Genomic DNA, 20923 nt, shown 5'->3' on the forward strand with positions numbered 1-20923 from the left:
AGTGGCTGTCAGCTGATTACAGCAGGGGTGTATGACTTCCGTGTCCCGTATGAACTAATGCATTACTTCATTTTTTATAAATATAATAATTTGCCCATTACTGAGTCACAATCTTTTTTTGTTTTAATATTAATGTATGTCATTTGACTTTGTGATTTATGATAATCTATTAACGTACAGTAGGAAGTGGATTATAAGCATATTTCCATATGAATCTTGATGCGTAGTCAGTAAATTAATTACAAATACAATACATACACTTTATGCTATGACTTGTCCAGTCTTTAATGATGAAAAGTTTTGGTGGTGTTGGTGTCAGTCCCAGCCTATTTTTACTTGGTATCAGATCAAAATCAAGCCCTTTGTTGTCGGGAAACGGCACTTTTAAATTCCTTGTCATGGGTATTCAATAAAACATTTTCTAGAAAGAAGATGAAAGTACAGCCTTTTTATTATTAATACCAAGAATAAGAATAGTCTTTTTTGTGATGTGTACAGTAAATACATAAACATATCATAGAGCTGAACAGCAACATTGTACATTCAGTGATGACTGATAATAACCCCTTTAAGTAGGAGTAGACTTTAATTAAGCTTGTGACTTACAGTGCCTGTGCAGACAATGTGATTTCAATGAAGATTTTAATAAAATTCATGAGATCATAGATTCTCTCTCACACACACACACACACACACACACACACACACACACACACACACAGTTTGATTACTTTCCCATTGTGCATCGCAGATTTAGCTTCGCTCTAACGCGGCAACCCAATCTTCAAAACTCTCCGGGCATTTCCAGTGAGCAGCTGCACATGATAACTAATAGGGAAAAGGAGCAGTTATGAATGTCATTTGCTTGCTGGATGAGACAGGGAGAGACCTGAAGAGAGACAGAGAGTTGGTGGGAGAGCAACAGGAGGGGTGGGGGAGGCTGATTGAAGGTCTTAACATTACATTTTAGCAGCAATTTCAACATGTTTTCACCCCTAGGAGTGCCACTCAAAAGCTCTCAGGGGAAAGCCTCAGAGAGGATACCATCTTTAAATCTGGGACTTGTAAATCACAGAGGCAAGCCGGAGATCACTGTACATCCCTGTGTGAAGGTTTAAGCTTTCAAAATTACCCTTTCCTCTCCATCTCTCCTGTCCTCTTTTCTCTAAATAGCCCACACAGCCCAGCTTTTCCTTTCTTCTTTCTTTCTCTCCCAGGTTCTCGTCACGATGACTGCTATAATTAAAGAGACTGGTCAGGGGGGAGGCCCTCTAAGGCTGTTCTCCAACTCATTACCAGATGTTTAGAGGTCACTCTAGTTTATACACACACAGACACACACACACACACACAAGACGCTCTTGTCATCGAGTGAGACAGACGCTAACAGTAGATACATTCATGTGGACCGATACTTTAGTGTTGATAGTGCGCTGTTGTCAACATAGTCGTTCATTTCAACGTGAAAGTGGAAAAAACGCTGAAGGGGGGGAAAAAAACAATAACACTGTGCTGACGATTTTTCACAACCCTGTCTAAACATGGTTCAATACATATGACAAGACTTCAAGTAAAACAGAAGGCAATCAATTTCTCTGTCGGGATGAAACTATGATCTATGCTCTCTTCGGCAGACACCACTGTCATACCCATCCAAAACCTCAAACAGGAAATTCATATTATATCTGATGGTATGATGGTAATGTGTACACCCCTATTGCTCAACAGGTAACATGTGTCAGACTTTATCAGAAGGAAACATAGAGCTTGCTTCCTCCTTCGCCTCGTCAAACACAATTTGAAAGAAATTATGAGAATGTTCCTCACCACAATCTGATGCAGAAATATGCAGAGCCCTATGTAAACACATTCTTACTTCTGTTTTGGGCCTGAAGTGTTTTCCAAGAAACAAAGTTGTGCCCTCTATATGTAACGAACCGCACATGCAAGGATATAATATTGCTAAATATTTGTAACTGCTCATACAAACGCAAACATTCACTTCTTTGAAAAGGAAATTAAACCAACTTAAAAAGTACCAGTAATTTATTATATTCCTATGTGTAGGTTGAACCCTTCTTTGTTAACGCCAAGGGTTTGGATTTAATTTTAAAAATGTCTGCTCAGACATAAGATATGCACATATAATTTGATATTCACACAAATATGCCATTGTGAGAGCACAGGAACATATTTAAAAGTTCAAGTTCAAGTCCTGTGAATGAATTCCCAGTTTCATTTAACCCTTTGGTCAGAGTCTTCACGAATTCAGGCCCGTTGGCTCAGACCCTGATGTGACCCCTGCCCACAAAGCCCATGGAAGTATGCCAAGCCAGCAGCAGACTAGAACCAATATAGTGGCTGGTGATTGTCCATTCTGCTTCAAAGGGAAAGCAGCTTCTTGACCTCCAGCCCGTCCAGCGGCAAACCGTCCTTATCGCAGATTCATGTGATACTGAACGTCGCGAATAACATTCTGGTAAGGCAGTATTCCATATTGCACCACATGAAAGGATCAAGGGACATAAAATCCTCAGTAAGATAGTGACTGCAAACTAGAAGCAGGGAGAAGTGCAGCAAATAGTTCAGGAATCGAGCTCATGGATCCAAACCTTGCTGAATTAACAGGAGCCAAGACCAGCAAAAGCTCTCCACAACCTCCAACTCAGGACTGTTTCCGGAAGGTGAAAATATCCCGGGTTTTGGCGCCTCTCTTGCCCTCCGGTGGAGGCTCGGGCGTAGGGTTTGGGGAGGGCGAGGGTGTGGATGAAGGGGACAGCGAGGAGGGCTGTGGGGTGGAGGTGCCTCCATAGGGGCAGCTCTGTGAGTCCGGGTGTTCACCAGAACACTCCACAGTGGGGATGTAGCGGCTGTCCCACATCCCGGGGCCACACAGTTTACAGAGGTCATGTAGGCTGCATGGGATCCTGGGTAGGAGGCGAAACTGGTAGAGAAGGCTGCGGGCCTGAAGGAGTGGGATGAAAGGGGCAAGATAAGCTAAAATATGCAAATGTGATGGAAGAGCTTTGGACTGACAAGAAACAAAAGTCAGTGGATGCACAACAGCTAGTTGCAGATTTCAAATATAGTGGTTTAAAACATTAAAATAAATCAATAGCCCTGACTTCCAGCAGAAAAAAAAGATAAGAAAACCCTGTCAAGGTCAGCATTGCGCTGTTACCTGAAGGTAATAAGCCGGCCTGCCTGCTCTTAAAACATCGGATGCAAAATCTCTGGCAACAACAAAAGGAGTAACACCAGCTGCATGCTAACGTGAACTCACTGCCTGTGGTTGCAGCAGGACTAACACAGCATCCATAAACATGAGAAAGCAGGCACAGACACAGTAGCAGGGATGCAGATCATAAATCCTCTGTGTAGCATGGCAGCATCCCATTTAGCACCTCAAGGCCTCTGTGGGCACGTTACACTATGTTAAAGCTGCTTTGCTGCAGCATTGGGCAGGGCCCCATGATGCAAACAAAACACTGATCTGAATTAAATATATAGTAATAGAGCATGATCAGAAAGCAAGGATTATTGTAATATTTTGAGAAATGGATACCCATGTAGTATGTTGGGTGTACAGTGTGAACTGAAACAGCTTAAATATAACATAAAGGCAACAAAACTAAGCGTTTACTGCGATACCTTGCGTAGCACCAGTTCTCCATTCATATGCATGGAGAGGTTGCTGAAATGGAGCAACATTTGGTCAGTGGCGAGTTGCTGGTCTGTCACATCTTCCCCATACAGAACGATGATGGCCACACACAGGAACAGGTGGAAGTAGTCCGTCTATTAAAAATAAAGAAGGAAAAAAAAAGGAAAAAGGAAGGTTTTTTACTTTCACATAATAAAAAACACGTTAACATATTGAGCAAACAAGAAGATTTTCAGCTTTTTGGGGCCAAACAGACCAGTGTGGGTCTCAGATCTGTGTATTCAGTCATGACCTTGCTGCAGGGAACAAACTGAAGGTTAACACACAATAAGGAAGGACAAAGAACAAATACTGAATGCAGTATGCAGATCCAGTGCAAGGAAAATACAAATTTGGAAAGTATTAATGTTATACTTTAAAAAAATGTACGCTTCAAGATAAAAACTTGGATGAGTGAGACTTTGTTAAGTGTTTTGTGTGTAAATGAAAAGTAATGTTTTATTGTAGCATTTTGTAGTGCACAATTCACTTCCAATTATCACTGGTAATGTATCCTGCAGTTTTGTTTTATTACAAAAGCAAGAGTTATATAAACATCTTAATGTCAAACTGCATCTTCCGAAGGTATAACTGAGTGTGAGTTAGTCTAAACATTTTAGATGACGAGTAAATGAAGCCTGCCATTCACAGAAAAATCAGATTTCTAAATTATTTTTGCTTTTGGTTCATCCTCAATTCTCCTATCTCCTCCATCGCCACCTGCAGCTGAAGATCAGCACATCTAGCAGGGAGCATGAACAGATGGCATGAAGCAGCATAAGTGATATTTGACTCTGCGACAGCAAGAAGGCGTGTTAAGCTCTGTGTCATGGCAGTGAACGTGACATGATACTAGACCCCAAATACAGGACAGAAGTGGTGGAAAAAACTTGAATGAATTAGAGGTTGGAAAGACAGCTCCATCTACTAAACTCTGTTACATTATATGACAGGCTGAATCTTTACTGAAAGATTTAACCATTAAACCCCTTTAAGACCAAGAAGTGATATGACATTTTAAAGACATTTAGGGGGATTATAATAGGGTTTAAAGGAATAACACAGATTCTTTCTATTGCAGACAATGTTAACGGTGTATTTCTGTATCCTCCTGATAAGTCGTCATATATTTGGTGCCATAGTGAAACAGCTCCATACACTCACATTTTCTTACAAACTTGTGTATGCAAAGGAGCCATTTGGACTTTGCCCTGACCTGATAGTGTGCCCAGCATGCCTCCCACATGCGCAGAGCCTCAGTGTCGGGGAACTCCCTTTTGAAGCAGAGCAGGATCCAGCGGTGGCAGAAGAGTAGCTGAAGGCCGTCCTCCCCCAGCCTGGTCAGGTGCTGGTGGAAGTGGGGCAGCATGAGACGCAGCAGCTCCCGCAGGTACATCTGGAGGCAGATCGGAGAGGTCTTACAAACACAGTTCTCCATTTTCTAGTGGTATCTTAGCAATTTTTACTCTATGGTAAAATCTGACATTTGCCACATACACACAAGGACACACATACACATACACACACACAAACCCCCTACCAGCTGCCTCTCCATGTCTTCATCCCGTGGTGAGCTAATGAAGATGGTGTTCTCCATAAGGCCGACAAAGCACCAGAAGGTGTCACTTTCATCCTGGATCTCAGTGAGCAGGGGGGCCACCAGGTCAGACATGCCCTGGCAGTAGCCCATGTCAGGATTAAACACTGCATAGTTGAGCAGAATTCGCCTGGGGCAAGAACAACCACACACATCTTAGGGCTGTTAAAACATCTCAGCAGCAAACAGCACTTATGAGGGGGTAATACAGTGTCATAAAAAATTCAAATTTTTTGCTCTTTATTTATTTTATTGACAGTCTCTTATTTGGACACATTCATGACCCTGTAGCCGAGCCAAAACCACTGAAAAGTACAGTCCCACCCAAACACTCTGAATGATCCCACATGTGTTTCAGCATTTCAGCTAAAGCCCAGAAAAGGATGACAAGCCTTGCTTTAGTGGTTGCTATGCCGACTCCTCTGGTAACCAGGGAGCTAATTAATGATCTTTTTTCTTTTTTTTTTCTGCATATGGATACCATTTAAAAGAAAACTTCCCTGGTAGTACTCATGAATAATTAAATATTGTTAAAACAAAAGGAAAAACCTTAAGGATGTTTCTATTGTCATTAGCACAATAAATAGATACATCATTTTACAAAAAAACTGTTTTTAAATTTGATTCTGAGAGGTCTGCTTTTTAGAGAAGCAGACTCTGCGATGGGTTTGTCTTTGGATAATTAAAGATTTCTTAAAAATTAGAAGAACTCAAGTATCACGGCACAAAAAGTGATGCTTTACATATCACTTCAATAGATGTGAGATGAATCTGGACATGTGCAACACAGGTATCACTCTGCCCAGATACAGCATAAAACATGATGCCTAGACAAATACCAGGAGCCTCAATGAGAGTCACTAAACTAATATGCTATTTAAATCCTCTTGCTCCTCGTTTAGAAAGCCATTAGCTCTGAGTATGCATCAAAAGTGCTCAGACGGCTTAGTCAGAGTCAATAAAGCATGAAACTCATTTGCAGCTCCCCCAGGGTTCAGAATATGAAATGAATAGGTACGCCTGTGCGTTGGGCTCATGAATCTTAGTGATAAGGATGGATTGAGACGAGGTAAAAGAAGGAGCGGACGGGAGAGATAGAGAGATAGAGATTGGGAGAAAATGAAATAGGAGAAAAATTAAGAGAGGTGGTCTAACCTCATGATCTCTACATTGGGGTTATTTTCTCCTCTGAAGAAGTGGTTGCTACGGTCCGTTCTCACCACGTCTTTATCCACTGTGAACTGGACCTTTCTCCAGAACTCACTGTGCTCCTCAGGGCTCATTGACAACCTGAACAGACACCAGGCAGAAATGGAAGAAAAGTTACATATAGTACCGGCACAAAAGAAACTAAATGCTGCAGCTGTGACATGGCTCAGATATGATCAATTAGAAAGACAGGAGCAAGTGAGTTTAAGAAAGTTTTTACTGTGCAATCTCTCAGGACATGGCTGGTAATTTATTTTTTTAAAAAGTGCTATCAAATAATCTTTACCTCAAATGTTACCCTGGTGTAAAAACTAATGGTTAGCTGCAAATGAACTGAAAACATGGGGGTGGGCAAGCAGTGGACTGAGGGGGTATTTTACCATCAAGCAGTCCATAGAGGATAATACTATATCCATAAAACCAAGATCCATCCCTCTTAATGTTAGGGATTATATTAGCAATGTACTCCATGTATGGCACTAATGTACTCAGGTCCAAACAAGCAGAAGGGATTTAATTAACACTGTTTATTTTCCATGTGGCCCCACGAGGAATAATGAACACACACCTGATGCAATGCCATGCAACCGTTTAGTTTCTGTGCTGTGTGTGGACACTCCCGGGCCACCTTGCTATCTTTCTTTTACTCACGCTCTCTCTTTCTCGAGGATGCAACTTAAAAGTTTAATACAAGTTTTAATAATATTTCAGAGGCAGGTATTGCAAAAAAAGAGATATTTGATCAAATCTTAGTTTACATTGGAATATCAAACAAGAGCATTGTAGTTTTACACCCGTCCTTGCATGGGCCTTTAAAATACACAAAACTCAACAAGAAAATACAAACAAAACAGCACAAAGTGTGAACAATGATACAATTAAATTACAATGAAACTAAGCTTTAAGTTATCCCAATCACAATACATTGGAGTTCAGTCAAAGGTGCATTTATGAGCAAAAAAATTGATAAAGAGAAGTGAAATTTCTCTTCTATCAATAAATCTAAGACAAGTTCTTTGGTCTTTGCTGCACCAAATAATAAATACAAGCACTCTCTCTTCATGACAACATTCTTCATTTACAGTAGAGTACAGCAAATTATATGACACATTTGAAATGTATTAAAGACATTAAAACTTGACATGAAACCAATTAGGTGCCATTTTCCCCATTTGTCTTTGCCACTTTGTTCACTGTCTGTTGACCTACAGTATAGGTCAAAAATTTGGACACACTTTCTCATTGCTGTGAATGGGAAAGTGTGTCCAAACTTTTGACTGATACTATATGTCAATAATTATGTTTATAAATGTAGTGTTTTATATACATTCACCGGCCATTTCATGAGATACACTCCGTTAACATACATGAGGGGGGCAAAATATTAGGGATAGTATAATGCACTCCAGTACATCACTACCCACTATCACCTCAATAATAAACATAAAGTAGAATTATCATCTTTTTGGCAATGTTAAAAAAGTGTAAAGTCTGTATAGTATACCTATATTGTTTATAACCAAATAGTGTTTGGTATGTCAAAAATCTTATTACTTGCAACAGCTGCATTGCTTCCACACACAGCTGCTTTTTTAAAATCATAGCTAAGGGAAGGAGACAAGGTAAGGAAACCAGGAATAGAGACTTGTATCCTTGCTCCTAATGATCAACTAGTAGCCCTGGAGGCTGCTCTAGTCAAATGGTCTTTAAAGGAATCCACATTAGAGTCAGAACAAGGGCACTAATTACCTGACTTGGATAAGACTTTCTGAAGTACTCAAAATGTTAATAGGCCACACAGATGAAACCTGTCCAATTATCATATTCATTACAGACAGAGTGGCAATATGTGCACACTCAACCTTTTGGTCGCGGGGTGGAGACGGATGTGCTTGTGTGTGTGCATGTGCTTGTCCGTGCGTATCGAAACAGTTTTTTTTTCTCCTTCTGATCTGACAAGAGGGTATGATCTGATAAGCGCCGACATGTTTTTCTCAAGAGACCTTTTATTTCACACCGAGCACCTCCCCATAACACTTCCCTGATTGTGCCTATTGATTGCTCAGTGCCTGTGATGAGAAGCCACAATAGACTCACATATGGTTTAATGTTTGACTGACTGAACATTTGGCAGCCAACACTGCAGCCACGTGACAGTTTATCTCACATTGTCTCAGTCAGACATTTTAAAACGAATTGATCCCCAGTTTGCATGTGCAAATAATCCCTGGGATGACTTCAAATTTCATTTCAGGGTACAGATGTTATCAGCAAACCAGGAAATCTCCCTACTCCCATACAACAAGCACATGTGTATCTTTTGCTTTTCCCTGTTCTCCTCACCTCCTCTGCTGGATGTCTTGATAGTGGGTGCGTTTTTGCAGTCTCCAGGCCTCCCTCTCCTGGGAGCTGGAGTCATAGCTGTAGTAGTGCAGCAGGAAGGGCCACACCTCGCCACGGATGGATGGGTCAATACCACCAAAGAAGATGGCCTGGTGGACAGTAGGAGGTGAGCAAACATACTGCGCACAAAGGGAGTGTTCTCAAACATTCAGAGGGCAAACAGGGGGGGCATACAGTGAGGGATCACCTATGCTGTACTGCGTAACTGTGTGAACTTGTATGCAAACAAGACATGCAAACGGCTGTGTAGATATACTCCACTATGACCTGACCACAATGAATGCATTCTTTCAGGAGTGTTGCAAAATGATGCAAAACTGAAACTTCCAAAAAATCAAACACCTTATTTGTCCAGCAAAGGAAAACCAAAAAAAAAACGGTTCTCTTAGTGCATGTGCGGGTTTATCTTGGTCACAGTCTAACTGCTGCTGAGTCAGAAGGTAAACCTTCAACTGAGTCAAAGCGAGAGAACCCAAATGACTCACAGGGGGGACATTGGCCAAGAGCAAGCCTCTCATTATTTACAGACAGGGGTGCTGATTCAAACTGAAACTTGTACACTGCAGGGTTCACTTTCAAAATTACTGTCAGTGTGCAAAAGGAAAAAAAACAAAAAGAGTGAGGTTTGACTGCATGGATAAAGCCTCTCCTGCCGACCTACCTTGCGTAGTTTGTACTCCTCCTCCACCTGTCCACTGTGGTTGAGGTGACGTAGCCAGGTGGTGACATCCAACCTCCGATAAAGCCTCTCCTCTGGGTGGGTCTCAGCTGATGGTAGGGTGGGCCTCTGGATAGAAAACTGCATGCAGGATTTCTCATCTGACACCTGATACAAAGGGAAACAGATGGAAAAGGGTAAACTGTGAGTCAGAAAAGATTAAACAGATTTTTTTTCTCATCAATTGAACAAAAAATAAAGACTAGGAAAGAGATTGAAATTTTTTTGATTTCTCAATAAAACCAGATGCCAAAATGGATTTAAGACTGTAACTCGACCTGGTCTTTAGGCTGAGTTTCCCTGCAGCACTTCCACTGTTGGAAGACCTCAGCCAGCTTATCCAGGCCAGCGTGATGGAAGTGGAGGATTTTATATTGGCTCTCTCTGCTGGCTATCACCAGCTGGCCACTGGTACATGCCTCATCACTGCAAAAGCAGAAGAAAATAAAATTCACAAAACCATTCCCACCTTTGAAATTTTAAGGAATTTATAAAGTACTAAAAAACATTACTTATTTGCTTTTTTTCTAATCATACCCACAACTAATTTCCCACTAGTTATCATAAAACAAACCATCCTGAAACCTACAAAAAGCACGTCTCAAGGTGACCTATTATAAGCTCCCCGTGACCTTTCTAGACTCCTGGCTGACCTGAAGAAGAGTCTCAGTGACCTCATGTGACCCAGGTCCACCCTGAAAACTCCGCATAACTGCTCCAGAGCCAACACCTTCTGCTGCTCCTCCCACCGCGTGCCATGCGACTGGCCGCCGCTCTCGGATGGGGCGTGGCCGTCCAGGCTGGAGGCGGAGCTTACAGAGTGGGTCATGGACTCCTCGCACAGCTCCCTGGGAAAAACAAGACAGAGACATTTTCTGTGAATTAACTTTTAACATTGGAGTTGGATTTTGGAAGGTTGAAGGTTATTTGAAATTTGGGGGTTAGATTTTGTTTATGAAGATGGGTATGAAAAATGTTGTCAGTTCGATTGTACTAAAAGGGACCTGAGTCATGTCCTCCCTGAAATCAAAAGGACTTCAGATGCAGAAACACAAAAATATCTCCTTCCTAGTTCCTTGGCCTCACAAGGAACAGAGTCATGTCTCTATGTGGGACATTAATAATAAATATCATGTAGACAGTGGCCAGTCCTGTTTAGCCCGGTGGTAATTGAGCAGACATATAGGCTTATCCCCAGCTGAGTTCTGCCCTGTTGTTTTGTGTCTCAATATGGTTCTGCCAAGAGGCTGAGAATGGGAGGAATGCATGGAGGCTTCTGAGGACACACACACACACACACACACACACACACGCACACACACACACACAGAAATCTGTACACACAAATCACACTGTCTGCCATACAATTTCCCCTGTCATTCCCCCATGGCCAGCATGTTGTTCCCGGCACTGAAACCTGAGCCGAGGGCTCCTCCGCTGCAGAAGGAGACGCACACCCACACACATACACACTAGACATATACATGTACAGATAAGAAACACACACATGTGACAACACAGAAAAACAGACCTAAGTGTGTATGCTGCCAAACACAACTACACATCAGCAAACACACACACAAGTTGCTGAATTTTTAGAATTACTGGCTGGCATTTTTAACATCTTTCTCTCTTCTCTCTCTCTCACACACACACACACACACACACAGTGAATAAACCATAACTAATGACCATAATGCAGTCTAAAACACGTCTCCAGACATGCTAATGCTGAGAAACACACCAACACAGTAATGCGCTAAACCCGCTGACACTTGAGACGTTGATGTCTAAATAAACTTTTTTGCTTACTGCTTACTATTACATTTGTCTATTTAGAAAATTTAACTAATTTATTCAATTCAAAATTGAGTTTATCTCTACAGTCCAAAAATATCCTTTTAAAACACATCTTTTCACTCTGAAAACAATTTTCTAGTTGTAACAATTGTAAAGGCAAACACAAGTGGATAACTGGTTCTTTGAAAATACTAGGGAGGGCAGGTCTAATCTATTACACCCTGAATCAATCATGTCTGGCTAATCATTTCCCTGTAAGCAGATGGGAAAATAACAAGGCTGATCAATCCAAGCTGCACAGTTTCCTCTGCTATCTGCTGATTTACTGCTCTCTGTCTCATGTATCATGCCACAAACCAGACTGTGGAATACTAGGAGGCACTGAGAGCTCTGGTAAGGGCGTTAAGCAACCTGAAATATGGAGGAGCTCTTTTAAAAAGGGCTACTGTACTCACTTTTTCACTCTCCAATGACTGTCGAGGCCTGAGTGTTTACAAGGCCTGTGAGTCTATTCAAAGCAGACATTTACGTACATATGAAAAAATCTTTTTGCATATTTCTCCGCGCTGAGATGAAAATGCAAAAACCATGGAAAACGTGGTGGGAAAGCACATGATTCTCAGGCATTTTAGTGTGGATCATCCGCTGTGCTGCATTCAAGCGGAAACTCAACAAGTGATTAACAACGTCTGTCAGTGTAAACAGCCTAATTCTATTCAAGCACTGTAGGCAATGAATGTACAGTAGGCAGCAGCCAAGACATTAACTACACAGAGGAAACATTATGTAAACAAGCTGTTTTGATGGAGGCTGCTATAACATGGCATGTCCCACCAGGCCAGGGTGGGATCAAACAGCCCAAAGGCCCTCCATAACACCTTTTTCCACAAGCGTGAGGCTTTACCCTGAGGGAAAGTGCTGTTTGGTCACCCCGAGAACCAGAACCGAGTGCTACAGGCCTCCTGGGACTCATAGGCCCTTCAGCTAATCCCTAGAGTGAACAGAGAGATGAGGAAGGGCTTGGGCTCTGCAGGCGCATGCTGCAGAGTGGTCAGTACGGTTTTGGAGTTTGGAAAAAGGAGAAAAAAAATCTGACATAGATTTTTCTTATTTGTTAATCATGTGGTATCAAATAATCCCAGAACCACAATAGCACACAGTCTAGTTACTGTAAAAGCATTCTTTTCCATTACTTTCCACACACTAGGCCTCCTCTAGAAAAGGGTGCCCAAAAAGGATTGCTGGATATATCGGAGAGGGTCAGAGATGATCAACAAGATTATTTTTTAAGACTTTCCTTGTGAAATATGGAATCATTTTATTACTTCAGCACTCAAATCCTGTTTAAACAGGTAACAACAAGTAAACATAACGTAACCGGTGATAAGTGGCCACAAGTGGACATTGCAAATATGTTGGTAACCACTGTCCTGGGATATAATCACATGTTAAAATCCTAAAGAAGGCAGTACACACTAACAGCCAACAGTGGTTTCATAAACTACTGTTAAACTTGTTAAAAAAGCTCTGCAGAAATTGCTGTGGATTTCTCCCCTCTCCCTCCACTCTCCTCTTTCTCCCCCCTTTTCATCCGCTCTCGCTCTCCCATATGCGGCCCTTTCTCTTTGAATGATTCCAAGTGACATGTTTCCAGTTCCTGGCCCCTTAACAGTGTCAATTAAAGCAAGAGAGAGAGAAAGAGAGATTGAGTGGGTTCCAGGGTTTTGGCTGCTGCTCTACTCTCTTCAGTCCTCTAATCCGGAGAGCTGACATTCAGCCCAGCACAACAACCCCGGGAGCACTGGGAATCAAAGGGCTTCACACAGACTTTAGGAAGGGAGGAGGAGGAGGAGGAGGTGGGGAGGGCGAGAAATTTGAGAGGTGGGCGACACCAAAAGAAACAATATTGAGAAAAACACTGGGAATGACCAAGAGGAAGAGATGCAAAATGAAGGGTGGAGGGAACAGACAGATAGCAGAGAATCCAAGACAGAAAGGGAAAAACAGGCAAAGGAGATCAGCAAAAAGTGCCAGAGAGCTGAGGAGAGACACTAACAGTGAGTGAAACCCAGAGGAGTGGAGGAAGAGAAGGACAGAGTAAAGGTTAGAAGCTGTGAAGCTGAGAGTGCTGCCAAGTCACACACTGACTGCACTTACAGCAAGCTGGGGTCTGAGAGTGGTTAAAAAGGCTTAAACACACACTGACTCTCACTCTCTCTCTCTTTTTGACATACACTGACACAAGCTCACATTCTGGGCAACATGTCAGGCCAAATAGCTGTGTGAGGAAACGACCACGGAGGGAATCATAAAGTCAAACGGCCATGAGGTCCAAACAGCAACACAATCACTGTCCAGATGGCTCCCTTGACTAGAGAGCAGGGCCTGGAAGCTCTGAGGTTGTGAGTTTGTTGGATTTGGGGACTGATTGCGGGCCATCTGTGACATTATTAAACATTTAGACTGAGAGCTGCTTTAAGTTAGTGAACCCATTTTGAACTCTGATAAGATTTCCGTGCTGCCTACTGAGGTCATCTACCTGTTTTCACTCCCTCTGGGACATTCAGCTGTAGAGCAGTGAGCCACCATGTGGCCTCAGAGTGTAAACCAACCTTCATGGCATCAATTCTTTTCTCTTTGGCTCCACCTTGTGGCAGGTTAGTGAAACTGTAAAAACACATTTTAAGGACGGGTTCACAATGTTCAAAGTCTGTTCTTAAACAATAGTCAAGTGTCCATTTGAACATTAGAACAGTTTTAGCAAACTATAATCATTCCTCCTAATCATGCTGACCATTGAAAGACCCCTTCCTCAAACATTTTCAGTATGAGTGATAGGGAACAAAATACACAGTCCTACTGTGCAAAAAAGTATTCAAATGTTTATGTAAAGCTAAAAAGAAGCTTCAGCAGTCTGAATTAGTCAAATCAAGAGAATATCTTGCAAATGTATAGTCATTTTAGTTCAAAGAAGTATGTGACTATCAGCTCATCAGGGAAACACTGTCAAGGTACAAAGGTGGAATTTTATATTGAAAACTTCCTTGTAGCTTTCCTATAGCTTCATATTCATATTAGCTAGATAGACACTGTGCAAAATGCACAGAAAAAATGCACTGTCAGCAATAGTTACAGTGGTCACAAAAAGCAGACTTTCATAAAAACTGATTGCAAGATGTTTTCTAAACAACAGCACTAATTAAAGGGTCAAAAAGTATGAAATGGTTTTGGACTTTACTGAAAAGTTAACAATATAGAAGCAGACACAAAAAGAGGGAAAAGGGGATGGGTATGAATCATAGGTCCCCAGCCAGAATCAGTGTGGTGGTATGTGGTATGCAACTATTCTGCTCACAGGGTGCTCAAAACATCACCATTTTTGATAATATGAGGGACAGCAGTGGAGTTATGGGTATGGAAAAAATAGCCATGTTTTTTTTTGTATTTTCCTACCGCTGATTGCCAAAAAGCATATCCTTAACTCTGTGTGAAAATAATTTAGATCATGAGTGAAGTTCCCATTAACCATCGCACTGACCTGCTTTCATTGTCCAAGAAGACAGAGCCACTGCTCTCACAGAGGGCCTCGCTGACGGGGGACAGGCAGAAGGGAGAGGAGAAAGTGTCGGAGTCCGATCCCATGGTGCTGTCACGGCTCACTTCATCTGACAGCTCACAGGAGCCTTCATCGCCCTCCTCTCCAGCTGAGGGCAGCTGCTGCTGGTGCGAGGAGGCATCTGCTCCAGCTTCCACCACAAGGCTGTGGTTCTCCACAGAGGTACTACTGGTAATGTTCCTCTCCTCATCTTCATCTTCCTCTTGGGCCACTGGGGGACGGGAGTGAGGTCTGGAGGGGAGTAGCTGATTTAATATGGCATCACTATTATGTATGATACTGAAATAAGGCTGCACACTGTGGTTTTCATACTGTAACTGTCTTTTTTATACGGAATATCAAAAAGAGTGTTCTTTAAGATATAAAGTTTTTTCAGTATATGCAGACACCCTGATCCTCCCTACCGTCTGCCTCGGCGGCGTGCGTTCCTGCGTACTGGGGAGCTCTCGGGCGTGATGTAGCGCAGTGCCTCCTCATCCTGCCGCTGAATGCGGGAGTTGGGCACCCAAGTCAGAATCAGAGTGGTGCCCAGGCTCTCATCCTTCTCCATGTGCACACAAAGGTAGCCTGCAGGGGGCATGGTTAGTTTAGAAATTAATATGTTGAGAAAAATTAGGTTACTGAGAGGAGATGACAAAAGTGTTTATAATTATCAGGCAGCTGCAAGAGAGACATGTAATCTGAGGAGAGAAAATCCAAAGCGATGACGGCACAGAGGGAAACTTGAGAGGTGTGTTACCACGCTGCAGCACACCCATACACACAGTCAAAGATGGAGAATCAGAGGTGTGTATTAGAGAGATAAAACATCAAAAAGATAGAGGAAATGCTGCAAGTCTTCATACAAGCATGAGATAAAAAATGCCAACCAACAACACAGTCCACTAACATTCACATTTCTCAAACCAATGCATCAGAATCAAACATCTGGAGCTGCAATGAGTAATTAATCAACAGAAAATTAATCAGCAATTATTTTGTTAATTGAAGTGTTATTTTTGTACTTTATAAGGAAAGATGTCAAACATTTCCTGGTTGCTTCTCAATTGTGATGATTTTAAGCATTTGTATGACAAACAGATAATCTTTAGATTTTACAGTTGATTGAACAAAAAAGACATTTGAAAATGTCATTATGGACTCTTAGAAATGATAAAAGCTGACATCTATATTCAAAACAATTAATCAAGAATATAATGAGATTAATCGATTAAAAAAAATAAACTGAATACATAAATAACTGTTGGTTGCAGCCCTACATCCATTCATCACATTTATAAATAAGGCAAGTAGACCAAGGTAAAACAATTTCACTCTGTGTTACAGCAGTCTTAGGAACTATGTTTACTGTTATTCAGGTGCAAGAATGAGAGTACCATAAAAGCCTGGCTGCACTTACATCTCCTTTGATTACGGCCAATAATTTCTATCCTTCTAATCTCATGAAAAAGTAAACTAAAAGCAACAAGTTGTTTCTGACAGCCAGCACCTGCATTCACACCCAAAGAAAATACAATTGGAAAATCAATGTGGACTAACCTGGGTGGTGCTCTGCCAGGCCAGGCAGGGGCTCTGCGGGGTGTACGCAAACATTATTTTTGGAGAAGATGATCTCCCCATCCAGGCCTGAGCGTAATGACGAGCCCCCCGCCCCAGGGTTAAAGGTCAGGAGGTCGGAGGCCTTGGAGGAGGCACGCCGCAGGAGCCGACCCAGAGACATCTCCTCATAAACCGGGACACTGGGCCCATCCTCTGGAAGTGGAGATTTGCAGGTGGAAACGGCAGCAGAGGAGGGGAGGACAGAACATGACAGATAAAGCATGAGAACATAAAAGGTACAAGAAATGAAACGAAAGGACATCAGAGAAAAAGAGGAACGTGACAGTAAAGCAATTGTGTAAAAGATAGCGTGACACACTTTGGTGTAGCACTGCACAGATCCTCACCTACACTTCACCTCCTCTGTCACATGTGTGCTTGTATTTACTGCAGTGTCCTTACTGCAGAGCTCAACCCCAGAAACCCCTCTTCCCTCTGTACTTGTTCAGCAGTTCTGTGCACCACATTTTTCTTTGCCTCCACCTGCACCTGCACCTTACCTACCTACATACACACCCACACACATTGGTAGTGTCAGTTTATACTGTAATAGTGTGTAACTAAAGGTTGTCCCCACCTTTTGTAAACAACACACACATACTGGTACGTACACACACAAAGACATGTGCAAACACACTTCACTCCATCTGTGTGAAACTCCATGCAGTTATCAGTAGCCAACAGATGTCACCAACATCAGCACTGAACTGGGAGCAGCATGTCTCACCACCAGCGCTTAACTTGTGCGCTTCAGGAAGAGAAGCAAGGTGAGCCTCCTGTGATGAGACAAACTTCTTTCTTTTCATGTTGCAGCAGAAAAGTGTGCTTTCTTCTTTGAAAAGTCTTGGAGGGGATCTTACTTTTAAGGTTCAAGGAACACTAAAAGAAATTAAAGTCATACTTGCTAGCAAACATCTGTGGGCTTTTTTTTTCCTTTCTGTTTAATCTCCTCACAGAAAACTCCAATGAATTCTTAACACTGACACATGTATCTGTATCTTTGGAGCCCACTTTATGTACGTTTTTTCTTGTTGGCTGAACACTCCAACACATACTCCCCACTCCAACTGTGGAATGTTCCCTCCTTTTTCCTCAGAGGGCATGTTTACCTCTGCTTGATTAAGCAGGCACCCCACTTCCTGATGCCAGGCCCCAGACGGGAAGTCTGCTGGCACGATATTAAGGAATGACCTCGGAGAGGTGTGCAGACATTCTGTAGGCCATCATTTGGTTCACATGAAAATAAAAAAGAGGAGTGTGCAGTGTTTTTTTTGCAATTTTTTACCAATGCACACTGTAAAAAGGAGCTGCTGTGTGATATTGTTTTTAAAACCATATTAAACTAAAAAAAAAAAAAATCAGCAAATCCACACAAGCTGGAACCAGAAAATGTTTCAAATAATTAAATAATTCTTTCACTTTTAAAATAACTGCAATTGATTCATATATTTCAGAGTCATGAGGGGGGAAAATCTATATTGTTTCCTATAAAGGTTTTTTTTTTTTTTTTTGCAGGGACACAGGTCCTCTATCCTACAGGCCATAACGTTAAAACTAAATGTAGCGGTCCACTGGGTTATTTGCATGCTAACTGCATAAAGAAGCATCAGACTAATCCACTTGTAAATAAGCCAGACTGAGCTCATGCAGTGTCTACACACTCATGAAAAACATGTCTACCAAACATTATGTGTCTAATGACAGGCTGGGATCATATGCATGACATGCTATATCTAGTCACCTGATGACAGCAACAATATATTCACTGCTGTGCTATTATCCAGTGGTTATTTTGGTCTGTATGTGATTGCAGAGCCAACCAGGTCAGTTTGATAGGGCTCATTGAGGCTGGCGGCCAGGCTGTTAAAGGACAAAGTCCTCTCACGTCTTTCTTCTCGCCTCATTTTTTATGCTGTCAACACCTTGGTTTGCTCACACTTTGCCTCTCCTCTCTGACCTTTCACTGTTTTATCAAACTGACTCACATCGTTAGGACTGAAACATCATTCGAAAAACTGGCCCCACCTCACAGTGACCTGCAGAATACTTCACTTTTTTTTCAAACTTCTAACAGATTGCCTGACAAAAAGAAAACTTTGAATAAGAACTTGAAACTTGCATCATGGAAATTAAGCTGCGTGTGTAGAAGCCACAAGCTTTTAGGGTCTTAGCTTCTCACCTATGGGCAACATTAATTAAGTTGTCACGCTGACATTTGAATAGAGGAGCCAACACTGAACACCCCTTTTATTCTGCAGTTATACTAACGTGCCTGCGGCAGCTGAAAAGAGGCCGACCACAAAGAAGCCTGAAAAACAAGGTTTTCCACAGTCTGGTTTAGTAAGAAACTTTATAGGTGACTCAGTGGCAGTGTTTGTAGACACTCTAGACTTAATGACATATGATAGAATCACATATATATGTCTTATAGTAATGCACCTCTTGTGCTCCTTAAAATCTAAATACACATAACAAACTGTATGAAAAGTGAAATAAGCTAAATAATTTATAAGCTTAATACATGGTGAAATGCCAGAAAATAGTATTACACCATGGTGTAGCAGTGTAGTGGCAATTAAAGGGTGGTTAACTAAGACTAAGATTTAAAAAAAAAAAAAGCCACATATAAAAAAAATGCTGTTCAAGACAAAGTGTTACATTGTGCTGAGATTTGTGATTAAACTTCCTTTAGTCACATATAACTTACAAGAGCTCAACCAATTGATTTCAACAACCAATCACAGATATTATTGGTACTGGCATACCAATGCTCTGGCTGGGTCGCCTAGGAGAGGGTATCTGATTGTTTAAAGACCCAAAACACCCACTGAAGATGTGTCCAGGAAGACCACAAGTTGTTGCATGTTAAAGCATGTTAAACAGTGAAAACACTGCATGACTTATATACATGAGAATACTGACTAATAACGGCTTCCCAAAAGTGTTTTTTACATTAATGTGACAGAAAAGATTTATAAACTCCTGCAGCTGTCTTACTATAAGTGATGTTCTCATTAATATAGAAACCATGAACCATGCAATAAAATACTGTTAGAGGCTGCACATTATGATAGTGTTGTATCATTAAAAAAATTCCAACTCTTTTACATATGTAATAGAGAAAAGTATTACAAATCTAAAAAGGTCAAAGGTTTTTGTGTCAGTCCCGTAAAATAGACTAAGTAAACTGCTTTCTCCCAAACGCTGAGTGAAGGTGGTGATCTCTCTGTCTTTTCCCGGCTGTGGCAAGAGTGGAGGAAATGCCTCAGCAGTGACAGTGTAGCCTGTATGAGGCCATGATGTCGGGGGCTCCATCAGCTATCAGCCTGACAGGAGGGGGAGAGGGGAGGATGGGACAAGGCTTTTGCCACCGCAGCACTTTTTACGCACAGACAGGGCCCATAGAAATAGTGTATGTGTGTATGTGTGTATGTGTTTTGGCCCAAGCAGGGACTCTTATCTGTACCATCTTGGGCATTAATATTTTATTTTAGCAGGCTGCCATGACCGAAATCCTTTGCTTGTTACATGTCATGGTATCCAGGCGACTTTAAAGTTTGTTTTATTCACCGGCAAGGCGTAAAAAAAGACGCAACACTGACTCATTATTTGCTCGTACCGGATACATTCTTGGCGTACACCTGTTCCAGCACCAGGAGAAATGAATGAATAGCAAGCAGTAATGTAGAGAAACTGGCTCCAAGCAGCTGAGCTCTCACCTTCAGTCCCGCCGCAGGAGGCTACAGCCCGTGTCGGACATCCAGCTCACTCACCGAGCAGCACGTACCGGGCACCGCTTCACCTCCTCTCGGTTGGATTTAGCACCGTTGTTAGGAACTGTTTGGTCCTGTTTGCATCCCCGTGTTTTCCGACAGTGACACCTCACGTCTGACTGCTGCTGTTCCTGCAGCAAAAAAGAGCACGTCCGGTTGCAACCTTCAATTTAAACCCTCCCCTTTTCAATATGGTGCATTGGTGCGTTTAGAGGTTGCTCGGCGCTTTAATTTGTGAGCACATGCGCCTCACTTCCTTTAATTGCACGACTACGTGTGTTTAACTTGACTTAACTGCTCCCGATCAGACCTATCCTGCATTTTGCTGCTTCCGGAAGACCAAAATCTATTTTTCTGTCACTGGAATTTTAAGATTTCAGATTGAAAACACAAAGCAAGGCTGTATTTGAAAATATAAACGTTTTTTTTTGTTTGTTTTTTTACATTAGTCAACATCCGACCCAGACTACCATATGTAGCTCCCCCCTTTTCATCACAAGTGACG

The 20923-nt window shown here is 41.9% G+C and overlaps 1 protein-coding gene across 1 annotated transcript; it reads right to left on the reverse strand.

Annotated features, from left to right (window-relative positions):
• Positions 1-909: 909 nt before the first annotated feature.
• Positions 910-20500, reverse strand: tbc1d16 (TBC1 domain family, member 16). The gene is made up of 13 exons (XM_053338437.1): positions 20365-20500; positions 16586-16798; positions 15451-15613; positions 14969-15277; positions 10284-10478; positions 9909-10056; positions 9574-9738; positions 8853-9001; positions 6456-6590; positions 5244-5430; positions 4920-5099; positions 3652-3798; positions 910-2965 (listed from the first exon to the last, which is right to left on the reverse strand). The coding sequence occupies exons 2-13, from the start codon at positions 16764-16766 to the stop codon at positions 2666-2668; spliced, it is 2259 nt and encodes a 752-aa protein (XP_053194412.1). The 5' UTR covers positions 16767-16798; positions 20365-20500; the 3' UTR covers positions 910-2665.
• Positions 20501-20923: the final 423 nt, after the last annotated feature.

The sequence above is a fragment of the Scomber japonicus genome, chromosome 18, assembly GCF_027409825.1.
Source record: "Scomber japonicus isolate fScoJap1 chromosome 18, fScoJap1.pri, whole genome shotgun sequence".
Classification (NCBI taxonomy): domain Eukaryota; kingdom Metazoa; phylum Chordata; class Actinopteri; order Scombriformes; family Scombridae; genus Scomber; species Scomber japonicus.